The sequence below is a fragment of the Delphinapterus leucas genome, chromosome 14 (genome assembly GCF_059928025.1).
Source record: "Delphinapterus leucas isolate spDelLeu-1000000601 "Yukka" chromosome 14, BTC_Dleu_Yukka2, whole genome shotgun sequence".
Lineage (NCBI taxonomy): Eukaryota > Metazoa > Chordata > Mammalia > Artiodactyla > Monodontidae > Delphinapterus > Delphinapterus leucas.
Window position 1 is genome coordinate 48,059,302 of NC_143142.1, and position 26,556 is coordinate 48,085,857.

Here is a 26,556-nt window from a genome sequence, read left to right on the forward strand (position 1 = left end):
CCACAGAATCGTAAGTGCATGATATTTAATATATTACCAAAAATTGGAAACACATAATTACATGTAAGTTCACAAATATTTAGTTTTTCAGAGTAATATCCCTCTTCTGGACTATAAACTCCTTGGTAGGAGTCGTGTTCTACAGATATATTCTAACACTACCTTGGGCTCTAAGGGGCACAAATTAACAAAAACACAAGGAATATACAGTCAGAATGTTGTGCGTTTCATAGACAATCTCCAATTCAAGAATTTAAATTGAAGATACATGATTACTTTTCCCCAATTCCCATATCATACCAAAATTTCTTGGAAAAAATATATAGGTATGTCAATAAAATCATTGGAACATATATTTGAGAAGAATTCCCAGAAACAGAGTAATCAGATGAGACTGATAGTCAAAACAGAGGACAGAAAAGTATAACTCAGAAGAGACAAGTGGAGACCATTTCAGGGGAGGTAAAAGGCTTCTGTGTGGAACTCATGAGAAATTCCCAGTATGTGAGAATAACCAGGTGATAGGCAAAGTAAATAATTAAAGGACTGCCTGTGATGAGATGGGCCAGTCCAGTCTTACTGCTTTCTATCCCAAGAATCGAGAATACATGGCTGAGAAGTTACCTTCTAGTCATTGCCATGAGAAGAATTCTCTAACCACACTGGAGATCTGCCTAAGATGGAGAGGCTATCTAAGAATAGAAGTTATGGTTCTAGAGAGAAACAAAACAGGGCCTACATAACTAGCAGAATCTTACATAGACCCAAACAGGTGAGTGAGGAAAAATAAAAACAGATTTATCAATGAGGGAAAAGATTCTAAGGGGCTACAAACTCAAAAGTAAGCTTATTAAGGCAAAAGAAAAGGCCCACAACTTTCTTGCCTAAGCATATTACCTCCTATTTACAAAGAGCCTGAGTAAAATTCTTATACACTGCATAAAACCCTCAATGTAAGCAGACCCTGACAGCTTCTTAAAAGCAAACAAATAATAACTGCAACAAAAAACAACAAAAACTTATGCTAGCAACGAGTAATCAGTCTGGTCCATTATTTATAGATACAAGGACAAAAAAGAGTATCCAAATATTTGAGGAACGATTATAGTATGAAAAATAAGAAAATTTATACTGAATATAATAATAAATTCCAGGCATATATATCTTTTCTCCACAATACTAAAAAAGAGAAAAATGAAATTTAGCATGAATGTCATTATCCAAATATAAAATAGGCTAAAATAAGTAATCATTTTATTACCGATATATGAGTTAGTTTATTATAAAATTTCCATTTCAAATTAAAATGGAGATGGACAATCAATGAATAATATTAGGATAATTGAAATAATTACGAAAAAAGTATCATATCTGCCTCATGCAATAAAAAAAAATAAACTTCAGATGGTTAAATAAACTTAATGTAAAAAAAAGGATTAGAAATAATTAAAAATCTTAATAATCTTAATATGAGGAAGAATTTTTAAAACATTACAAAAATCCCAGAATTTGTCAGATAACAGATTGGTCTACATACTAATATCTCTATGAAAAAGCTACCATAAATAAGTTAAAAGAATAGTACAGGCAGAATAACAATTTACAACTAATACAAAAGATAAGAGATATCTATCAATATTTCTATAAATATGTAAGAAATAACAATACAAGAAAAAAATTGGAAAAACTATATGAACAACAAATAACAGAAAATTAATGCAAACGGGCAGAAAGGATAAGATGTTCTACTTATATGTGACACTTGATCTATCCATATATTTATCTATATCTATAGACACAGTTATATACTCACAGATATATATTAAATGAATACTATATATACAAATATGTTACAAAACTAGTATTTTAGCATGAAATTTTTGTCAATTTGCCCATTTTCCCCATTACCTCATACTCAGTTCTCTCTTCTAAACAGATTTTGGTATTTGCTATACTGCCGGAATTTTTTGGGGCCAATAGTATAAGAGACTCAATGGAATCTTAAAAAAAACCCTGGAGAGACTAAATTCACCTGCATAAGAAAAAACCGATGAATCCAATTGTTTGAAATCTCAGTGGGTGTTTACATGTAACATAACAAGCTTATTCTAAAATTTATATGTACCAAGAATAGTCAAAGTTTAAAAAAGGAAGAAAAGAGGGAACTACCGTATCAAGTATCAAAACATATTGTAAAGCATGTAAATTAGTAAAATGAGGTATTGTAAATTAGTAAAATGAGGTATTATAATAGAAAGATAAAATTAACCAGTGGAACAAAGAAGCCAGCAATAAATATACTCATATATAAAAACTTGATATATGATTGATGTGATATAGCTGATTTCTAAGAAATGACTGGATTTTGCAATAAAATTGATGTTGATAAAAATAATTTTCCATATTTTTACAAATGAAAATACCTACCTATTCCATTCTCTCACACACAAAATAAATTCACATTGTTAAACAATTAATCTCAAGTAAAAAACTTCAAAATTTTAAAATAAAGGAAAAATTTTGTAAGAAATAGTGAAAAGATTTCTTAAACAAGTTCCAAAACACTTAAAATAAAGGGAAAATGATAAATTTAAGTACATTAAAATTAAGAACTTTTTTTAATAAAAGATAACATAAAAGGACAAGTCAAATGAGAGAATATGTTTAAAACCTACACAACAAACTAAAGATAATCATTTATTCTACAAGTCAATAAGAAATTACAAATAAACCAGAAAGAAAATGGCAAATGATAAACAGGCAGAGAAGAGAATGAACATTTGATGAGTATATTAATAGATGCTAAACTAATTAATAATTGGGAAAAATGACATCACTTGATTATGGAAACTCAAGAGTCCTACATAGTGCAGATACCTGTAATCAGGCTAACTTATGTGATACTAGTTCTAAGAAGCCATTTGAAGCTGAAGTATCACAAGAAAGGAAATTGGTTAAGAGACATTTTAATGTACTGTGACATAACTGTCCCAAATTTTAAAGTGAATAATGCTTAACTGAGTGAGTAATGCTTAATTAATATTCTGTTTGATCCTCTTTATAGCACATTTTCTATGATATAGAAAATGATGTATTTTATAATGATAAAAACATGCTACCTAAATTTTTAGAAATAGAGTTATATTCGGTACGGAGAAATATATTAAGATGAAAAACCCTCGCAACATTTATTTTTAAAGATTTTTTTTATATAGTCCATTTTTTGAAGTCTTTATTGAATCTGTTACAATATTGCTTCTGTTTTATGTTTTGGTTTTTTGGCCACGAAGCATGTGGGATCTTAGCTCTCCGACCAGGGATCAAAACCACACCCCCTGCATTGGAAGGCAGTCTTAACCACTGGATCACCAGGGAAGTCCTGACCCTCACAACATTTTTGTAGAGGTAAGTGATAAAGCAATAAAGAAAAATTATTTTAATCGGTTTTTGATCTGATGGTAGAAGGCAAAATTTCAGGTACCTAGTAATCAAATTATCAGGATACTTAAATGGTTCACATAGGGAAGGCCTACAATACCAGAGGAAAATTTGAGTTTCCCATGTATAGCTTCCTATCTGAAATATTTAGACAAGTCTTAGAAATCTCTCAAAGTCACTTTAAATTATTTTTAATAAAATTTCTGTTATTATTAAGCTTAGAATATTACTTATTACCATAAATATTTGAGATATTTAGAAATATTGATTACGACTTATAATCAATTTTATCCAACTAACCACAAAATCCTATGCATTTCCTATTTCTGTCTCTTTCAAAGAGCAAAGAGAAACAAAAGGGGGGGACTAAAAATGTCAAATTGGACATACTTTAAATATGTATGATATTAGGAGTCATCAAATTATGGGTGAAATAAAATACTTTATTTACTTATAGCTCTAAACCACATTGCCCACAAACTCCTGCTTGATACATGTAACATTCTAACTGACCCTGATTTTTTAACTCCATATTTTTATTGGAAATTATTACCAAATATTTTGAATATTTAGATGCTATTTAAGTTCTTGAGACAAAGAAAGTATTCATAAAACCTTCTAAATATTTTCTACTCGAAAAAATTAACTTCATGTTGGGAATCTCCCTTTTACTGTAAAATATTTGTAGATGTGAGTACTAACGCTGAATACTATCTCCCACAACTGTGACCTACTTTCATCTGAAAAGACTACTCATACCTTTAAACTCACAGTCAATAGGGGGTTTCCTATAACTACCCTATTCAAAAGTCCAAATCATCTCAAAAGCACAGGCAATATTTATCAAACAACACACCAAATTATTTTTAAACTTAAGAACAAGTACATCCTTCCCATGCATTTAAAAGCATGTGCAAAACCTGACATAATTTTTAAAAAATCATTCCTGAATCCACTCATTCAGAAGTATTTAATGCCTATAATCTGCCAGGTTTTAGTAGGTACTATGGTTAGTGGTGAATTATAAATAGACTTTAACTTCCTAGATCTTACAATCACATAGGACAGAGATATGAAGAAACAAATAAAATACACTGTGCTAATTTGGTCAGTAAAATGTCATATGAGATTCAAGGGAAGACAGCTATCCAAAGCTTTGGAGGGCAAAGGTAGTTTGTGGGAAGAAATGAGGGTTAAACAGAGATAAGAGAAGATGCATGGGTTAAGGTCCAGGGTTAAGAGAGTTAAAGCTAAAATAGAGTATATAAAGGGACATGAAGCTTAAGAGTAAATATTATTTTATAAAGGACTTTTATGGCATGCCAAGGAATATGAAATAAGCACTGTGACATGAGACATTCAGAAGAGGGTTTTAGGCAGATTACTGGCAACAATACATTTAGAAAAGAGAAGGCATATGGCCTACTTTATGGAAGAAGGAAGGGAGGAGGAAATGACTAAAGCAGAGGTACCAGTGAAGGGCTCTTACAGTAACACTGGCAAAAATGAGAATGGCCTGAATGAAGATCCTACAGTATGGATGGGAAGAACTGTCTGCATTTGAGACACATTCTAGAGGTGGAATCAAAACAAATTAGTAGGAGACTGGTTCAACATGGTGGAGTAGAAGAACATGCGCTCATTCCCTCTTGCAAGAGCACTGGAATCACAACTAACTGCCGAACAATCATCGACAGGAAGACACTGGAACTCACCAAAAAAGATACCCCACATCCAAAGACAAAGAGAAGCCACAATGAGATGGTAGGAGGGGCACAATGACAATAAAATCAAATCCCATAACCATTGGGTGGGTGTCTCACAAACTGGAGAACAATTATACCACAAAAGTCCACCCACTGGAGTGAAGGTTCTGAGCCCCACATTAGGCTTCCCAACCTGGGGGTCCGGCAACGAGAGGAGGAATTCCCAGAGAATCAGACATTGAAGGCTAGCGGGATTTGATTGCAAGACTTCAACAGGACTGGGAGAAACACAGACTCCACTCTTGGAGGACACACACAAAATAGTGTGCATATCAGGACCCAGGGGGAAGGAGCAGTGACCCCATAGGAGACTGAACCAGACCCACCTGCTAGTGTTGGAGGGTCTCTTGCAGAAACGGGGGGCATGTGGCTCACCGCAGGGACAAGGACACTGGCAGCAGAAGTTCTGGAAAGTACTCCTTGGCATGAGCCCTCCCAGGGTCCACCATTAACCCCACCAAAGAGCCTGGTAGGCTCCAGTGCTGGGTTGCCTCAGGCCGAACAACCAGCAAGGAGGGAACTCAGCCCCACCCATCAGAGGACAAGCAGATTAAAGTTTTACCGAGCTCTGCCCACCAGAGCAACAACCAGCTCTACCCACCACCAGTCCCTCCCATCAGGAAGCTTGCACAAGCCTCTTAGATAGCCTCATCCACCAGAGGGCAGACAGCAGAAGCAAGAACTACAATCCTGCAGCCTGTGGGACAAAAACCATGTTCACAGAAAGATAGACAAGATGAAAAGGCAGAGGGCTATATACCAGATGAAGGAACAAGATAAAACCTGAACTAAATGAAGTGGAGATAGGCAGCCTTCCAGAAAAAGAATTCAGAAAAGTGATAGTGAAGATGATCCAGGGCCTCAGAAAAAGAATGGAGGTAAAGATCGAGAAGACGCAGAAATGTTTAACAAAGACCTAGAAGAATTACAGAACAAACATCTAGACGAATTAAAGAACAAACAAACAGAGATGAACAATACAGTAACTAAAATGAAAAATACACTAGAAGGAATCAATAGCAGAATAACTGAGGTAGAACAGGTAAGTAACCTGGAAGACAAAATGGTGGAATTCACTGCCACGGAACAGGATAAAGAAAAAGGAATGAAAAGAAATGGGGCTTCCCTGGTGGCGCAGTGGTTGAGAGTCTGCCTGCAGATGCAGGGGACGCAGGTTCGTGCCCCGGTCCGGGAAGATCTCACATGCCACAGAGCGGCTGGGCCCGTGAGCCATGGCCGCTGAGCCTGCACGTCTGGAGCCTGTGCTCCGCAACGGGAGAGGCCACAACAGTGAGAGGCCCGCATACCGCAAAAAAAAAAAAAAAAAAAAAAGAAAGAAATGAAGACAGCCTAAGAGACCACTGGGACAACATTAAACACACTAACATTTGCATTACAGGGGTCCTAGAAGGAGAAGAGAGAGAGAAGCGACCCAAGAAAACATTTGAAGAGACTATAGTTGAAAATTTCCCTAACATGGGAAAGGAAATAGCCACCCAAGTCCAGGAGCACAGAGAGTCCCAGGGAGGATAAACCCAAGGAGAGACACGCCAAGACACATAGTAATCAAACTCACAAAAATTAAAGACAAAGAAAATTATTAAAAGCAGCAAGGGAAAAATGACAAATAACATACAAGGGAACTCCCATAAGGTTAACAGCTGATTTCTCAGCAGAAACTCTACAAGCTGGAAGGGAGTGGCATGATATATTTAAAGTGATGAAAGGGAAGAACCTACAACCAAGGTTACTCTACCCAGCAAGGATCTCATTCAGACTTGACAGAGAAATCAAAAGCTTTACAGACAAGCAAAAGCTAAGAGAATTCAGCACCACCAAACTGGCTCTACAACAAATACTGAAGGAACTTCTCTAGGTGGGAAAAACAAGAGAAGAAAAGGACCTACAAAAAACAAACCCCAAACAATTAAGAAATTGGTAATAGGAACATACATATCCATAATTACCTTAAATGGGATTGGATTAAATGCCCCAACCAAAAGACACAGGCTTGAATGGATACAGAAACAACACCCATATATACGCTGTTGACAAAAGACCCACTTCAAACCTAGGGACACATACAGACTGCAAAAGAGGGGATGTAAAAAGATATTCCATGCAAATGGACATCAAAAGAAAGCTGGAGTAGCAATACTCGTATTAGATAACATAGACTTTAAAATAAAGAACGGTACAGGAGACAAGGAAGGACACTGCATATTGATCAAGGGATCAATCCAAGAAGATATAAGAATTATAAATATATATGCACCCAACATAGAAGCACCTCAATACATAAGGCAAATGTTAACAGCTGTAGAAGAGGAAATTGACAGTAACACAATAATAGTGGGGGACTTTAACACCTCACTTACACCAATGGACAGATCATCCAGACTTAAAATTAATAAGGAAACATAAGCTTTAAATGACACAATAGACTAAATAGATTTAGTTGATATTTATAGGAAATTCCATCCGAAAACAGCAGATTACACTTTCTTCTCAAGTGCACATGGACCATTCTCCAGGATAGATCTCATCTTAGGTCACAAATCAAGCCTCGGTAAATTGAAGAAAACTGAAATCATATCAAGCATCTTTGCCAACAACAATGATATGAGATTAGAAATAAATTACAAGGGAAAAGAAATGTAAAAAGCACAAACACATGGAGGCTAAACAATACATTGGTAAATAACCAAGAGATCACTGAAGAAATCAAAGAGGAAATTGAAAAATACCTAGAGACAAATGACAATGAAAACACAGCGACCCAAAACCTATGGGATGCAGCAAAAGCAGTTCTAAGAGTGAGGTTTAAAGCAATACAATCCTACCTCAAGAATCAAAAAAAATCTCAAATAAACAATTTAACCTTACATTTAAAAGAAGCAAAGAAAGAAAAACAAACAAGACCCAAAGTTACTAGAAGGAAAGAGATCATAAAAATCAGAGCAGAAATAAATGAAACAGAAACAAAGAAAACAGTAAGAAAGACAAATAAAGCTAAAAGCTGGTTCTTTGGGAAGATAAACAAAATTGATAAACCTTTAGCCAGACTTATCAAGAAAATGAGGGAAAGGAATCAAATCAATAAAATTAGAAATGAAAAAGGAGAAGTTCCAACGGACACCGCAGAAATACACAGCATCATAAGAGACTACTACAAGCAACTCTATGCCAATAAAATGGACGACGTGGAAGAAATGGACAAATTCTTAGAAAATTATAACCTACCAAGACTGAACCAGGAAGAATTAGAAAATATGAACAGAACAATCACAGGTAATGAAATTGAAACTGTAATTAAAACTCTTCCAACAAACAAAAGTCCAGGACCAGATGGCTTCACAGGTGAATTCTATCAAACATTTAGAGAAGAGCTAACACCAATCCTTCTCAAACTCTTCCAAAAAATTGCAGAGGAAGGAACACTCTCAAACTCATTCTACAAGGCTACCAACACTCTGATACCAAAACCAGACAAAGATACTACAAAAAAAGAAAATTACAGACCAATATCTTTGATGAATATAAAGGCAAAAATCCTCAACAAAATACTAGCAAACAGAATCCAACAATACATTAAAAGGATCACAGACCATGATCAAGTGGGATTTATCCCAGGAATGCAAGGATTTTTCAATATACAAAAATCAATCAATGTGATACAACTTATTAACAAACTGAAGAATAAAAACCATAAGATCATCTCAATAGATGCAGAAATAGCTTTTGACAAAATTCAACACCCAGTTATGATAAAAACTCTCCAGAAAGTGGGCACAGAGGGAACCTACCTCAACATAATAAAGTCCATATATGACAAACCCAAAGCCAATATCATTCTCAATGGTGAAATACTGAAAGCATTTCCTCTAAGATCAGGAACAATACAAAGATGACCACTCTCGCCACTATTATTCAACATAGCTTTGGAAGTCCTAGCCATGGCAGTCAGAGAAGAAAAAGAAATAAAAGGAATCCAAACCAGAAAAGAAGAAGTAAAGCTGTCACTGTTTGCAGATGACATGATACTATACATAGAGAATCCTAAATATGATACCAGAAAAGTACTAGAGCTAATCAATGAATTTGGCAAAGTAGCAGGATACCAAATTAATGCACAGAAATCTCTTGCATTCCTATACACTAACGATGAAAAATCTGAAAGAGAAATTAAGGAAACACTCCCATTTACCATTGCAACAAAAAGATTAAAGTACCTAGGAATAAACCTTCCTAAGGAGACAAAAGACCTGTATGCAGAAAGCTAGAAGACACTGATGAAAGAAATTAAAGATGATAGAAACTGATGGAGCGATATACCACGCTCTTGGATTGGAAGAATCAACATTGTGAAAATGACTATACTACCCAAAGCAATCCCTATCAAATTACCAATGGTATTCTCACAGAATTAGAACAAAAAATATTACAATTTGTATGAAAACACAGAAGACTACGAATAGCCAAAGCAATCTTGAAAAAGAAAAATGGAGCTGGAGGAATCATGCTCCCCAACTTCAGACTATACTACAAAGCTACGGTAATCAAGACACTATGGTACTGGCACAAAAACAGAAACATAGATCAATGGAACAGGATAGAAAGCTCAGAGGTAAACCCATGCACCTATGGTCACTTAATCTATGACAAAGGAGGCAAGAATATCCAATGGAGAAAAGACAACCTGTTCAATAAGTGGTGCTTGGAAAGCTGGACAGCTACATTTAAAAGAATGAAATTAGAACACTCCCTAACACCATACACAAAAATAAACTCAAAATGGATTAGAGACCTAAATGTAAGACTGGACACTACAAAACTCTTAGTGGAAAACATAGGAAGAACACTCTTTGACATAAATGACAGTAAGATCTTTTTTGATCCACTTCCCAGAGTAATGGAAATAAAAACAAAAATAAATAAATGGGGGGCTTCCCTGGTGGCGCAGTGGTTGAGAGTCCGCCTGCCGATGCAGGGGACGTGGGTTCGTGCCCCGGTCCGGGAAGATCCCACATGCCGCGGAGCGGCTGGGCCCATGAGCCATGGCCGCTGGGCCTGTGTGTCTGGAGCCTGTGCTCCGCAGCGGGAGAGGCCACAACAGTGAGAGGCCCGCGCACCGCAAATAATAATAATAATAAAAAAATAAAAATAATAAAAATAAACAAATGGGACCTAATGAAACTTAAATGCTTTTGCACTGCAAAGGAAACCATAAACAAGACGAAAAGACACCCTAAGAATGGGAGGAAATATTCACAAATGAATCAACACACAAAGGATTAATCTCCAAAATATATAAACAGCTCATGCAGCTCAATATTTTTTTTTCAAAAGCATATAATATTTAATCTTTATAGATCAACAGGCTACATGTTCTTTTCTGTTTTTCTTTACAAACCTTAAAAATGTTAACACCATTCTAAGCTCATTGGCATTACAAATACAGGCTTTGGGCTGAAGTTGGCCCATGGGCTGTAATTGGTTGATTCTTACTACAAAACATTCTCCATGCAGCTCAGTATTAAACAAAACACAACCAATCAAAACATGGGCAAAAGACATAAATAGACATTACTCCAAAGAAGACATTCAGATGGCCAAGAGGCACATAAAAAGCTGCTCAACAGCACTAATTATTAGAGAAATGCAAATCAAAACTACAGTGAGGTATCACCTCACACCAGTTAGAATGGGCATCATCAGAAAATCTACAAACAACAAATGCTGGAGAGGCTGTGGAGAACAGGGAACCCTCTTGCACCGTTGGTGGGAATGTAAACTGATACAGCCACTATGGAGAACAGTATGAAGGTTCCTTAAAAAACTAGAAAAAGAACTACCATATGACCCAACAATCCCACTACTGGGCATGTACCCAGCGAAAACCATAATTCAAAAAGACACATGCACCCCAATGTTCACTGCAGTACTATTTACAATAGGCAGGTCATGGAAGCAACCTAAATGCCCATCGACAGACGAATGGATAAAGAAGATGTGGTACATATATACAACGAATATTACTTAGCCATAGAAAGGAACAAAATTGGGTCCTTTGTAGAGACATGGATGGACCTAGAGTCTGTCATACAGAGTGAAGTAAGTCAGAAAGAGAAAAACAAACATCATATATTCGCACATATATGCGGAATCTAGAAAAATGCTACAGATGAACTGGTTTTCAAGGGAGAAACAGAGACACAGATGTAGAGAACAAACGTATGGACACCAAGGAGGGGAGAGCAGGGCGGGTGGTGGTGGTGGTGTGATGAATTGGGAGATTGGGATTGACATATATACACTAATACGTATAAAATAGATAATAATAAGAGCCTGCTGTATAAAAAATAAAATTAAATTTAAAAAACCAAAAAATTAGTAATTGTATATAAAGGAAAAGTGAACAGTCATTATAATTAATCAACTTTCTGGCTTAGGTTACTGGGTGGATAATGTTCCTTTAATTGTACCTGGGAACACAGAAGAAAGAAATAACTACTTTCATATGTTTTGAATTTGAGGTGCTTCAAAGATATATATAAAAAGATGTTCAGTAGGCATTGGGTATATGGGTCTTATAAAAAAAGTGAAATCTGAGCTGGGAATCTCAAATTGGTATAAGCATACAGTACATAAATAAAATAACATACATTCAAATGGTATTATCCAAAGGGAGAGTAAAATGAGAAGAGGACATGTCTGGGTAGCACGAGTATTTTCAATATGGTCAGAGGAAAAATGATCTGCCATACAGACTGGAGGGAATATCTACCAAAGTAGGAATAAAGCCTGTTAGAGTCAAGTTAGCAAAATACATTAAAAAAAAAATAGAAATGGGATTTCTCCAGAAGGAGAAAGTGGTCAACAGTTTCATTTTCAACACTACACAGAATAAAATTTTCTATTTTACTCACTTTAATGTGGTGTATACGCACACGTGCCTGTACATTTCAGTGTCGTATTCAACAGTGCATAAGTTACTGCTGCATAATAAGCCACTCTTAAACTTAGTGGCTATAAATATTCCCCGTTTTATTTGCTCATAATTTTGTGAGTCACCATGTAAGATGGGCTCAGCTGTGTGGTTTTTTTGGTCACTAATGTGACCTCAAACTAATGCAGTCATCTGGCAGCTTGACTAGGATAGAATTGTTCAAAACAACTTCACTCACAAGTCTGATGGTTTGTGCTTGCTGTGGGTTGGGTCTGTCTCTCTACTTGGTCATTCATCCTCAAAGAGGCTAGATTATGCTTCTTTACCTGGGGAACTTACAGCAGCAAGAGAGTGAAAGCGGAAGCTTCAAGGCTTCTTGACACTTTGCTTAGCAGTTATATGACATTTCTTCTGACATATTTGTTCAAAACAAGTCACAAGTCCAGTCTATGTTTAAAGGTTGAGAGAATAGACTGTTAATGGAAGGAGGTATAAAGGAGGAGGGTAGTCATTTTTAATTCACCATTATCTTACCTTTGACTCCAAGGATATACATGTCTCCTATACGTAAAATGTATCAAAGATTTAAATATAAGTGCTAAAACCATAAAACTCAAAGAAGAAAACATAAAGGTAAATCTTCATTACCTGGGATTTGGTAATGAATTCTTAGATATGACAACAAAAGCATGAGCAACAAAAGAAAAAAAAAGATAAACTGAACTGCGGCAAAATTAAAAACTTTTGTACATCAGGGAACATGATCAAAAAAATTGAGACAACCTACATAACTGGAGAAAATGTTCACAAATCATATATTTGATTAGGGTCTAGTGATCCAAAATATATAAAGAACTCTCACAACTCAAGAACAAAAATATTTGAGCTATGAAGAAGAGTTTGGTGGTTCTCAATAAGTTAAACATACAACTACCATATGACAAAGTAATTCTACCCCTAGGTATATATCCAAAAGAATTGAAAACAGGTGCTCAAATAAATCCTTGTATATGAAGGTTCATTTCAGCCATATTTACAATAGACAAAAGGTAGAAACAACCCAAATGTCCATTAACAGATGAACAGTTAAACAAATTGTCGTATATACATACAGTGGAATATTATTAAGCCATAAAAAAGGAAGTACTGATACATGGTGCAATGCAGATGAACCTGAAAATGTTATGCTAAGCAAGAGAAGCCAGACACAAAAGATCACATATTGTATGATTTCCTTTATACAAAAACTTCAGAAAAGGTAAATACATAGAAATAGAAAGCAGATTGTGGTTGCCAGGCCAGAGTAGAGAGTTAAATGAGGATTAAATCTTTAATGTGTGTGAGGCTTTATTTTGCAGTGGTGAAAATGTCCTGGAACTACATAGAAGTGGTGACAGCACAGCTTTGCGAATGTAGTAAATGCTGCCAAGTTGTTCACTTTAAAACGGTTAATTTTATGTTACGTGAATTTCATCTCAAATAAGCCTAAAGAAATTAAAATAAAGTATGAACTACAGTTAGTAATAATGTACAAATACTGGTTCATTAATTACAACAAATGTACCATACTACAAATGTACTGCACTAATGTAAGAGATTATGCAATGTAAGTATATATGAAATCTCTGTATCATCATCCCAATTTTTCTAGACGTCTCAATCTGTTCTAAAATAAAGTTTATTTTAAAAAAACAATACTATTTAGGAGAATATAAAAAAATACCTAACTAAAAGAAATTATGTTAAATAAAAAAAAAAAGAATATGGCCACAGCTTTTAAGTTGTGGGGTTAAACCCCATGAGATTAATATGAAACCCTGAAGTTCTTAGGAGAATTGAAACATTTTGGCCTAAAAAACAAGAGAGAGTTCAAAATACAGAAAAGTTTCTGAGCTTCCAGCTCATTATGGCAGTGTTATGGACTGAGCTGTCTGTGCCCAAAATTCATATGTTGAAGCCTTAATCTCCAATGTGACTATATTAGCAGATAAAGTTAAATGATGTCACAAGGGTGGGGTCCCAATACAATAACACCTGTGTTCTTATAAGAAGGGGAAGAGACACCAGAGCTCTCTCTCAACATATGGGCACAAGGGAAAGGCCATGTGGGGACACAGTGAGAAGGAGGCTGCTTACAAACCAGGAAGAGATTTCCCAATAGAAATCAACCCTGACAGCACCTTGACCTTGGACTTCCAGCCTCTAGAAGAACTGTGAGAAAATAAATTTCTGTTGTTTAAGCCACAAGGTCTATGGTATTTTGTTATGGCAGCATGAGCAGACTAATACAGGAAAAAGCCTGAGATAGCTATTCAGGTCTATTATGAAAATCAAAGAGCAAAGAGCTCAGATAGTAGATTAAAGAGACACGGAGAACAACAAATTCAGAAACTATTCCCAGGAAGCAGAACTGAGTCCTAAACCAAGAAACATTCCTTGGTTCCAGGTGTGGTAGACCTAACATCATGTGCTCTGATAAATTTCAAAATTTTATGCATTAGTGAAAGCTATGTGCCTTTCATTCCTCCCCTTATGTAAATGAGAATGTTTTTTGTGATGATTCTGTACCTGCTTCACCATTATATGCTAAGTATGCAGGAACAGTATTTAACTTCTCATTTTAATTCATATATTTCTGGGTCAAAAAGAAGCTGCACCTAAGAAATACTGCCTGCGTCAGATCTTTTGCAGTATGTGTCACCATGGACGTCTGCATGATACCATTATGGAATAAAACTTTTGGGGAGCTGGTGATTATAGTTTGCATTTGGATGGATGGTTCATCATGTTGCCAATGGACTAGCTAATAGATTGCTACATAAATAGTTCCCAAAGAATCATGTCTCCTGGCATCCACATTTTCTCTAATACTCTACTGGATTAACAGGGGGACTGATTACAGGCTTGGCTTTGGCCAGTGGGACTTGAGCAAACATAACACAAGCAAAGCTTTACTAAGCACTTACCCATTGAGATTTGTCCTCTTAAAATACTCTCCCAACCACCAGGCATGTGAGCGAGGCCATTCTTATCACTATTTCCAGTTGACTTAGCAGATATGTGCAGCCACATGATTGGCCCCAGGCAAGAACCAACAAAATTATCCAGCTGAGCCCAGAACAAACTGCTCAACGGTAACCAAGTAAATGCTTGTTCTAGCCACGAAGTTTTAGAGTGTGTGTGTTTGTGTGTGTGTGCACGTGCACATGCTTGTAGCAATAGATAACAGGAAAAACAGTGGTTATTGTTCTGAAGATATTTTCATTAGAATAATGAGGACCAAATATAGATTGTAATGAATAAATGAGTAACTGGGAGGTGAGGGATCAGAGATAGTAAATTTAGGCAACTCTTTTCAGATGTTTCATGGAATGAGAAGAGAAAGTGAAAAGGGGATATATTTAAAGGGATGTATGGGATGAAAAAATTTCTTGAAAACAGGAGAAATGTCAATATTTTAAACGTTGACAGGAGTTAATAAAAAAGGAGATTTGGAACATAGGATGGTTGGAACAACGCCTGATGGAACAAGATCCTTGCGAAGGCACAAGACAGAACACAGGTGAAGGGAGAGCCATTGTGGGGGGGGCAGTGGAATCTTCCATGGAAGGACAAAGGGAATTATGTTTGTGGAATTCAAGGACGTGCGTAGGTGAGATAACAGGGGTTTGAGGCATTTCTATTATTTTATCTCCTATTTTCTTTGGGAAGTAAGAGATGACTGAGTAGTGAGGTGGAGGATTTGGAAACCTGAACAAAAGAGAGGACTAGAGTAGCCACCAAAGAATACTAGGGGAAGTTCTGATTGACAAATAGAATAATATCAGAGCACTATGAAAGGTCCCATTGAGGTTGGAAACCATGAATGCATAATATCTCAGATTTGGATTATTGTGTAATGTTCTCCATCACTATTCAGCAGCCTGGGTGTAGGAGTGAAGATGGCTGACCATCAGAGAGAGCTCATTAGATTTGGCACTTTGTCAGACTAAAAGGACGGCAGGATAAAGAAATAAAGGACCAAATATACCAATTGGTGAGTGTTTTAAGAGATGAACTGGTTAAGCGAGGAAGTAAAAGAAAATGGGTATGATAGAATGGGAAATGGTACATGTGTCAGGTTTGAAGTTTCAAATGAAATAGAATTAACAGAATGAGAGAACTCAGAGTATTTGGTCAAGAGGGTCAGACGATCAAACATTAGGTTTCGGAGTTAAAAACGGATACAAAATGGTGGAAGCAAAGCAACGTTTTCCAAGTATAAGCATTTTAACATTTATGTTATTGGGTCCTCATAGCTGACATGCCTTCAGGCATAGAGATGACTCAGTACAGTGGTGAATAGAGTGGTCATAGGTCTCAGACACACCTAGTCTGGATGCTAGCTCTGGGAGAAAGGAGAAATCAACCTTTGCAATCATTTTCCTCATCCATAATTGGGGATAATGGCACTTTCTACCACACAAGGCTTCCATAAAGATTTAATAAAATCATGCATATTAAGTGTTTAATACAGCCTATGACATACAGTAAGCACTTAATAAACATTAGCTTTATTATCATTGTTATTAATGATACAGTTATTATTTTTGTACAATATATTCTTTATATTTTAAAGAATGATTTCTAAATACTTTCTCTCTAAGCCATTCTTTTAAATCATAGTAGCATCTTAATGACTTGTATTGATTAAATGAAGAAGAAATTTTCAATTTAGTAGAGATCATTCCAAATTAAATAAAACTATCTCTATTCTAGGCAGTCTGGGAGAATCAGGTGGAAGAAAAATAAAACAAAAACTCTTATTTGTATAGGAAGTTATCCAGGTGATTATTTCCATCATTTTTCCATGTCTTCTCATTCTTTGCAAAAAGAAGTATAGATAAAATGTTCACAGTAACTCTACTCTGAAAAAGTTTCTTTTCAAGATTCAGAATTGCAGTTAAACGTCTATGAGTGGATGGACAAACTTAATAGCAGCTGGCTCATTTACATAATATATTTACACAAAAAGGCTGGTTTTTCAGTTTTCCTGAAGATAAGCTATAAAATAACTTAGCTTATTTTGTGAATTACTTTTATCTAAGGTAATATTTTAGCTGGTGCCTTATCCATAGTGTTTAACAGTTCATTAACTGCTCAGAATCCCAAGCAGGATTGGGTAATGAACATGGGCTTTGATAAAAGAGGGAGTGTGTTCAAATCCCAATTCTGTCATGACCTTGAACAAGATTCTCAACTACTTTAAATTATTATTTCCCCATCTATCAGTTAGATATAACATTAACAATTCAACAACAGTTTTGAGTTATTACAATGGTTTATAATAGCTATTATAGTACAGTTACTATAATTGTTTATTAAAATACCTGTGAATCTATTTTCATCATTTTTAACAACATGCATAATTGTTAATTAAAACACATGTGATGTGTACAGCATATCATATTAATTAATATTAATTCTCTTCTATCTATTTAATATACTCTTCAAGGCCCAGGCCACCATTAGACCTGTGACCTGCAAAGCATTCTGTGAAGGGGTATTCTGGTTTGGGGAAACAAAAAAGCAACAGAGATAAATATAATACTAATACAGAATGATATAAATAATATTGTAGAAATAACAATACACATAGCTAATATCATATGCTAGCACTTTATCTAACACAATATTATTATCACGATTCCCATCTAAGTTCACAGAATATATGGCTCTAAGGGCTGTGATCTTAAAGACGGCACTCTAATGCCTCTGGAAGGAAACTACACCCTAGATCAAGCATGATGAGGGCCCATCAGAACTCTCTCAGAGCCAGATCCAGTAACAGCGGTGAAGGAAGGGAAATAGCACAAATCTCTGACAAACTTATCTTCCTGTCTGGGCAGCATAGTTGTGCATTAATTGCTTAGAAACATAATATTAATAAAATGTATGAGAAGGTTTTTTAATCATTCCTAAATCATCCTTTGAAAATAACTGAAAGTTTCAGTGATTTCAAGATTGAACTCCCTTCAGAATAATAAAGGCAAACTTCATCAGTTTAAAAAGACAAAGGAAGAATCATTATATTCTCTTTTAACAGACCTGTTGAGTATTTCTTTAGAACAAAATAACTCATTAAAGAGGGCATTCTGTCCTTTTATACACCAATGTACTCAGCTAATCATCTAATCAGTTTAGTGTCCCTAAAAAGGATGTAAATGCTATTTAATTTACTAGTCAAGTTGGCTATGGAAATTACTACTTAGCATGATTGCCTGTGGATAAAGAACAAACACGTAGGAAAAAAAAATCTATTTAATAAGGTCATTTCACCCTTCTGAAATGACACTATCAAAAACATGTCTAGATTAGTAAATTATGTAACTGAGCCAAGATTCTATAAAGTAGTCCAAGAATCATCAGAAAAAAAAATAATTCCCCGGGTTCTTTAAGTAACAGACACTTATAGGCCCTATAGTGCTTACAAAAATGTTAGCATGTTAATTATCACTTACCTGTTTCAGATGCTTCTGTATTTTAGACTCCACATCTTCAATGTGTGAAATCATTTTGTTGACACATGGTGCTGGGATGTTTACTAAAGCACAGCTTTTACGTCGGCATGGGTGGCTAAAGTAAATGCCTGCATTCACCCCTATAGATAAAGCAGACAGAGGACATCAGTTCACAGTCATATACAGAATAGTAAACCCTGATGTTCAGAATGTACAAAAAGTATTCTGCTTTACTAGTACTAACACTCAAACTTTCTTTAATCAACAGATTGATAAATGTCAGAGAATTATAGAATTAACCTTCAAATAATCTGAAAGCTAAAATAAAATGATCATTTATAACTTAAACTGTAACAAACAAAAATAAATCTAAGAAGCAAGAATAAAACTTCAAGCAAGTTAAAAAGTTAAAGTGTTCCATAGCATCATGAAAAAATAAAGAAAAAAGGTAGAAACCAGTTAATCCATTTTTCTAAATAGATCCTGAATCACTTAAAACATGACTTTGACATGTATTTTAAATTCTCCCCTTAAAGAGGCCCCACATGTTCCAATGTAAATAATATCTAACCACTCAGGCACTGAAGAACTTCTTCCTTAAATCCAGCATGGTTTCTCTTGCTGAAAAAAAGTAAAAGCGGGTCCCTATCATCCTCATAATAACCTCATTTTCTACCTTCCATCTCTAAAAATTGAAGTCTCATGTAAAGAGTGGCTGATGTTCTCACTATGGCATTCAAGTTGTACTCATCATAAAATCCACTCAGTCTGATGTGCCTCAGTGATTCTAACCCTGGCATGTTCCGAATCAACTGAAGGTTGCAGAAGCACAGCAAAGTTGTCCGTGAAGACTCCACCAAAGTGCTGACTTGCAGTCTTTTTGCCTCTAAGGACTCTACTGGTCTGGATTACAGCTGCAATCACTGATCTTAAATGCAAGACACAGAATAGGCTCGGTGCCTCAATAAGAACAGTCTGATGTCCTCATTGCAGTTAACCTTGAGGAACACAGAGTAATGCTGTTGTCTCCAGTCTGTGCCTTTTGTTTCAATGTCAACACACAGAGATGGTAAATATTTTAGATAGCTTCATTTAAACTGCAATCTTTTAAATATCTTTAAATGATATCTCATAATATCCTCCTCCAAAAATGCAATCTCTGTCAAAATGGCATGTGTTTAATTTATAAGTGTTTACTCTATTCCATATATATTCATATCCCATATATAAAATAATAGCCCACATAGAAATATATATATATATATATATATATATACAGTTTTGAGCACTAAAATATGTGCCAAACATGGAACTGTGCTAAGTTTTGTTTTTTATTTTTTTTTTGCGGTACGCGGGCCTCTCACTGTTGTGGCTTCTACTGTTGCAGAGCACAGGCTCCGGATGCGCAGGCTCAGCAGCCATGGCTCACGGGCCCAGCCGCTCCGCGGCATGTGGGATCTTCCCAGACCGGGGCACGAACCCGCGTCCCCTGCATCGGCAGGCGGACTCTCAACCACTGCGCCACCAGGGAAACCCTGTGCTAAGTATCTTTGATGCCACATATTATTTAATCCTCACAACAATCTTATGAAATGGGATTATTCTCTTGATTTCACATGTGAGGAAATCAGAGCTTAGAGAGGTTATATAAAGTGCCCTATTCCACAGAGCTGGGATGTGGGAGAGCTGGGACTTGAACTATATTTCTCTGGCTTTAGAGTGTAAGCAATACCATGAAGGTTGTTTTTATATTTTTTTAAATGTGGCAAAATAAAGAGAAGCAGTTCCTAAAATATATTTCAGGGCACCTCTCAAAAGTTTCACATATCACTTGTTTTTGAAATTCAAATGTTCCTTCAAGATATCAATGCTGATATTCTAATGTATTTTACTATGGTTTGACCATAGTGAACGCATATACTCAGTATGACTATTTTTTTGTGTTATATTCCATTTTACCTCTTTAGTTCATACACAGATATATATATATATATATATATATATATATATATATATATATATATATAGTTTTTTTCATCTCTGTAACAGTCAAAGGACCAAAAAATAAGCTGGTAAAAAGTACATATTGATCTCTTATCCAAACGTCCTGATAAGGGCATGTTGCCCTTCCCCAAGAAATAAGGTTTTAATATAGTACATTTAGCAACCAGGGAATTGCCCTTATACTCAAAAGCATTGTTTTGCTTCATTAAATGTGGAGAAAACAAGGATAGCAATGACTCATTTAACATTTTTCTACGTGTGCCATTCTCAACCTACTAGGTGAGTATTAATTAATTTCCACCACACTCCATGGTTTAGGATTAACATTTTACATATGGTTAAGTGGGGAAAATGAAATACTGTGAAGTTAAATTTTGCACTGAAAGTCTACAGAAGACATGGCATCACAAGCAGCACAAGAAAGAACAAGAATTCAGGAGTTCTTATTACTGCTTTATTCTAATACATGCACAGTGTAAGTTAAAACTTTCCTTTCCACTTCTTTTTAATTTTGCCCACATTATAGATACACTTAGGTCACAAAACTAGGTGTCCATGGTCACTCATTTTTCAACTTGACTGATAAGTAACTGTGCTTTTTTAAGCTAAAACTACTCAGTTGCTAACCTCAGATTTCTCACTGAATAAATGAACTAGTTGGCAGGGTGTTATATAAGATCATTTTCACCTAAAATTCCATGATACAATGAAGCCACAGTTTCAGTTAAACATAAATGGATAGAGCTCCTCCTCATGAAGCCTGTGCACAAAGGATCAGGGTGAGTATTTAAAGAATTAAGCTCAGGCAGGACACTCACTCGCTCTAAAAATCTGCCCAACTCCAATTTCCTCACTCAGAATCAATGCATAAGAGCAAGATCCTGCTGGACCTAGGCCAGAGCTGAGGTTTGTTGAGACTGCAACATGAAACTTTCGTTTGAGAAAAAATACCGTCAGCCTGACTGTGCAGGCAAATGGCAGTTTATGTTCATTAACTGTCAACTCTCCTTGCTCCATGAATTTGATCCTTACATAATTAGTTACTCACACAGGCCCAATAATTTAAGATTTTATCACTACCATCCTTCCTTCTCTTCTGATTTTAATATGTAATTCCTTTACATCCATCACCCCAGTTACTGTATCATTCCTTTATCTGACCTCAGCACTCTGAGTAAAAAACTTATCTGAACACAGATTTCTTTTCCACATTTGATTATTCCTTTTAACATCTTGATTTTCTTCCCAAAATGTAGAATAAGCTAGTGCTCTTAAGTTTAGCAATAATTTCTTCTCCTTGCAAAGCCTCTGTGTGATAAACAGAAAGTACCTTTAACTTTTTTTGTGAAAAACAAAGTTCCTTTTAGTTTTGTTATACACTGGGGGTGGGGGAAGGGAGAAGGAGACCTTTCCCTGAGTAAAGAATGAATGGGCCGATTAATTGATAAAAATTATCCAATCTAGAGACTTCCCTTGTGGTGCAGTGGTTGAGGGTCCGCCTGCCAGTGCAGAGGACATAGGTTCAAGCCCTGCTCCAGGAAGATCTCACATACCGCAGAGCAACGAACCCTGTGCACCACAACTACTGAGCCTGTGCTCTAGAGCCCGTGAGCCACAACTACTGAGCCTGTGTGCCACAACTACTGAAGCCTGCATGCCCAGAGCTTGTGTCCTACAACAAGAGAAGCCCCCACTCGCCGCAACTAGAGAAAGCCCAGGTGCAGCAACAAAGACCCAATGCAGCCAAAAATAAACAAATAAAATAAATTTTAAAAAATTATCCAATCTGAAGAAGAGAAAGAAAAATGAACAAAAAAGAACAGATCCTCAAGGAATTGTAGGAAAAAAATCCATCAGTCCAACACATGTGAAGTTGAGGTTCTGTAAGAAGAGGAGAATGAAATTTGGAGTGAAAAATAACAGAATAACAGCCAAAAAATTTTCAAAATTTGATGAAAAACATCAATTCACACATCCAAGAAGCTCAACAAATCTCATACAATTGAAATATAAAGAGAACTATGTCTGGGAACATCATAGCCAAACTGCTGAAAACCAATTGAAGAGGAAATCTTTAAAGCAGCCAGATAACAAAAGGACGCATTACATATAGGGGACATGGATACGAGTAACTGCTACATTTGCCATCGGAAACAATATAGGCCAGGACATAATAGAAAAGTATTTTTAAAATACAGGCAAGAAAGAAGGAAGGAAGGGAGGGGAGAGAGAAACATTAAAAAAATAAATTTGACTTCATCAAAGTCAAAACATTCATCATGCCTCAAAAAGATATTACAATATGAAACGACAAGCAAGAGAGTGGGAGAAAACATGTATATATCCAACAAATGATTTATATCTGGAATGTGCAGAGAAAATTTACAACTTCCTATATAGGAAGACAACCCAATAAAGAATGGGCATAAGACTTGGAATCTTCCAAAAGACAATACACAAATGACTAATAAGCATGTAAAAAGATGCTCAGCTTCATTAATCATCAGAAAAATGCAAATTTAATTAACAGTGCAGTACAACTTCACAATCACTAGAATGCCTAAAATTTGAAAGATTGGCAAAGCCCATATTAGTGAGGATATAGAACAACTATAACTCATATATTGCTGGTGGAACTGTAAATGACTTTTGGAAAATAGTTTGGAAATTTCTTATAAAAGTTAAGCATACACTTATCATATGACTCAGCATTCCACTTCTATGTATTTACCCAAGATAAATAAAAATCCATCTATAAAAAGACTTGTGTGTAAATATTCATAACAGCTTTATTTATAATAGCCCCAAATTAGAAAATCCCAAATTTCTATCAGTGGTTGAATAGATAAACTATACAGCACTCATGCAAGGGAATAATACTGAGTAATAAAATGAACAACTACTAATATATGCAACATTGAAACTACTAATATATTCAACAACATGGATGAATCTCACAGACCTCTTTCTGAGTCTTTGAAAGAAACTGGACACAAAAGAGCACAAATGGAATGATTCCACTTATTTAAAATTTTAAAATGTTAAAACTAAAATCATATCAGTGGATATGAGGGGTGGAGTGAAGAGACAGTGACCACAAAGAACATGAATGAACTTTCTGAAAAGAGTATCTATATCCTGTTTAAGACGGTGGTTAAATGGATGTATACATTTGTCAAGTCATTGAACTGTATACTTAAAATGAGTAGATTTTATTATACTTAAATTTTACCTCAACAAATTTGTTTGATTACAAAGACCACCAGCCATTCCCTAGTGACAGAATTCAATAACCTTGTACCACTCTCCTTCTCTTTTAACTCATTATACAGAATATAGTAGAAAATACTTCTTTGAAATGTTCTTCTTTAATAGCTTTCTTTTACTTCCTCATTGCCTATTTCTCCTCATATTCCTTAATCATGACTACTTGGTAAGAAATAATCTTTCCCCTTTATATTCTCTCCCTTGGTCATCTCCTCTGAGTGCTTGACTCCTAAGTAAACATCTTTAGACTTAACTTTACACTGAACTCCTTGCCAAATGTATTCCAAAACCTGTCCTTCCTAGAGCCCAAGCCTAGCACTGAATGTAGGGAAGGGAAGGATGGACTTGCTAGATCCTATGCAGTATGGGAGGAAGAGAATTAAAATTAGAATGTACTCTTTGAGAAATTGATATACCACAAACAAGGAAATAAATTCATGACATCAGTAAACTAAAATGCCAAAGTCAGAAAGGCTACAGAGGAAAATAAGCACATTTGTATGACCAGATATAGAGCTGGAAAAGATTAGGGAGATGTACAGAGGGAGGTGGCAGGGTGGCAGGGATCTGATACATTCCAAGCAGTGAGCATGGTGTCTGGCACAGTCGATAACCAGGAACTATTTGGCAAATAAAAGACTGATGAGAAAGTAAAGACATACCAAGATGAAAATTTCGGTTTCAGGCCCATCTCCAATATACTTGGTATTAAACATTCGGACTTTGTCAAGGACAGCAAGCCAGAGGTAGTCTTAAAAGGACCAAACCCATCCGCAAAGCCAGTATTTCTAAAACTAAACTCATCTTCATTCCATTTCTTTCCTTTCTTACTTCTCTGTTCCCATTATCAAAGTTTGCAACAGTTAAACCATTGTTGAATCCTCCTTTTCAAAAAGTTCCTGTAACAATATACCCAGTCAGTTTACCAAATCTTAACAATTCCTTTGTAATCTCTTTAATTCCTATCTTTCATATCCGTTTATCATTCATAGATCAAACCCTTATTACCTTAAGCACAAACCATAATAAGATAATCGTTTTTATAGCAATTAATTAACAGAAACCGCAATTAAAGTCAAGAGACCAGCAGGGGGAGCTCTCACACCCTGCGATGATAACAGAGCCCAACAAGAAGGAGGACTCCTCTTCCTTCCTGGCAAGGACTCAGCCAATGAAAAGCCATGAGCTCTTTGTTTACTATAGCCCTCCCAACTTCCTTTTCCCTTATATAAAAGAGTTCTCCTTCTCTTGCCTTGAGGGAACTTGCACATGGCTCACTGTGGTTTCACACCCCAAGTCTGCTGACCCCAAATAAACCTATCTTTTCTGGAGAACTATCCAGCAGCTTATTTGTTTCGGTGAATAGTTTCCATATTTCCTTCTGTAACCAAATAATTCTGCATAGTGCACTCAGACTCATATTTTCAAGCAAAGAATTTGGTAACATAATATCTCCAATCGAATCTATATAGGACCAGAGACTGAGCAATAATGAAGTTCACACTTTTGAGTCTGAAATTCAAAATGCTTCTTGACTGCCCCTCAATCACTTCTAGCTTTATTTTAACCAATTATCTTTAAATTTCTGAATCTTTCCTATGCTATAGTCAAAGTAATCTATTTCCGTATTTTGTGTTATTTCATCACATTATTTGACTCATTCTGTGGTTCTTGCTTAATTTCCCTCCTCACGTTTCTTTTCATATACAAATACATCCTTCAAGATTCAGTTCAAATCCGTCCTTATCCATTAACAATCCTCTTAATTCTTAGAGGCCATACAAACTGGTGTTACTCGAAACACTAAAGATTCTTGTCCACAGTATTCATTTGTCATACACTACTGTGATACTGTGATTTAGAATAAGCAATATATATTTGCTCTTCATGTGTTTGTAGCACAGAGTTCCTAAAACCCTTGTAATTTCCTAACTGATGAGAGCAATGAAAGTGTCCTTTGTTATGTTAATGAGGTGACTTTTGGACCCCACCTAAGGATGGGGACTCAGGAGAACCAATCTTGTGATTACAGAGTTGGAACTTTCAGTCCCGCCCCGACCTCTAGGGAGGGGAGAGGGGCTGCAGGGTGCATCAATAGCCAATGGCCAATGATTTAATCAATCTTGCCCATGTAACGTAGACTCCATAAAAACTCAAAAGGACAGGGATCGGAGAGCTTCTGGGCTGGTGAACACATGAAGATTTGGGGAGACCAGCACACTTCGAGAGGACATGTAAGCTCTGTGCCCTTCCTCCATATCTCGCCTTACGCATCTCTTCCATCTGCTGTTGCTGAGTTATATCCTTTTATAATAAACCAGTGATCTACTAAATAAAATGTTTCTCTGAGTTCTGTGAGCCACTCTAGCAGATTAGTCAAAACCAAGGCAGGGAGGGGTGTAATTGGAACCACCAATCTATAGTGGTTGGTCAGAAGCACAGGTGACAAACTGGGCTTTTGACTGGCATCTGAAGTGGGGCAAGGGGGTAGACTTGTAGGACTAAGCCCTTAACCTATGGGATCTGACACTAACTCTGGGTAGCTGATGTTAGAATTGAGCTGAATTGTAGGACATCCAGCTGGTGTCCAAGAATGGCTTAGTGGTGGGGAAACCCCATGGTCACAAACTGG

General features: G+C 36.1%; 1 protein-coding gene across 1 annotated transcript in view; it reads right to left on the minus strand.

Moving 5' to 3' along the window:
- The window catches only part of CCDC178 (coiled-coil domain containing 178), a 70,688-nt gene that overhangs the window by 39,358 nt on the left and 4,774 nt on the right, over positions 1 to 26,556 (minus strand). Inside the window, exon 2 of the mRNA XM_089895062.1 lies at positions 18,654 to 18,793. Coding sequence (XP_089751188.1) covers positions 18,654 to 18,793 — 140 coding nt within the window. The remainder of the gene's footprint in view (positions 1 to 18,653; positions 18,794 to 26,556) is intronic.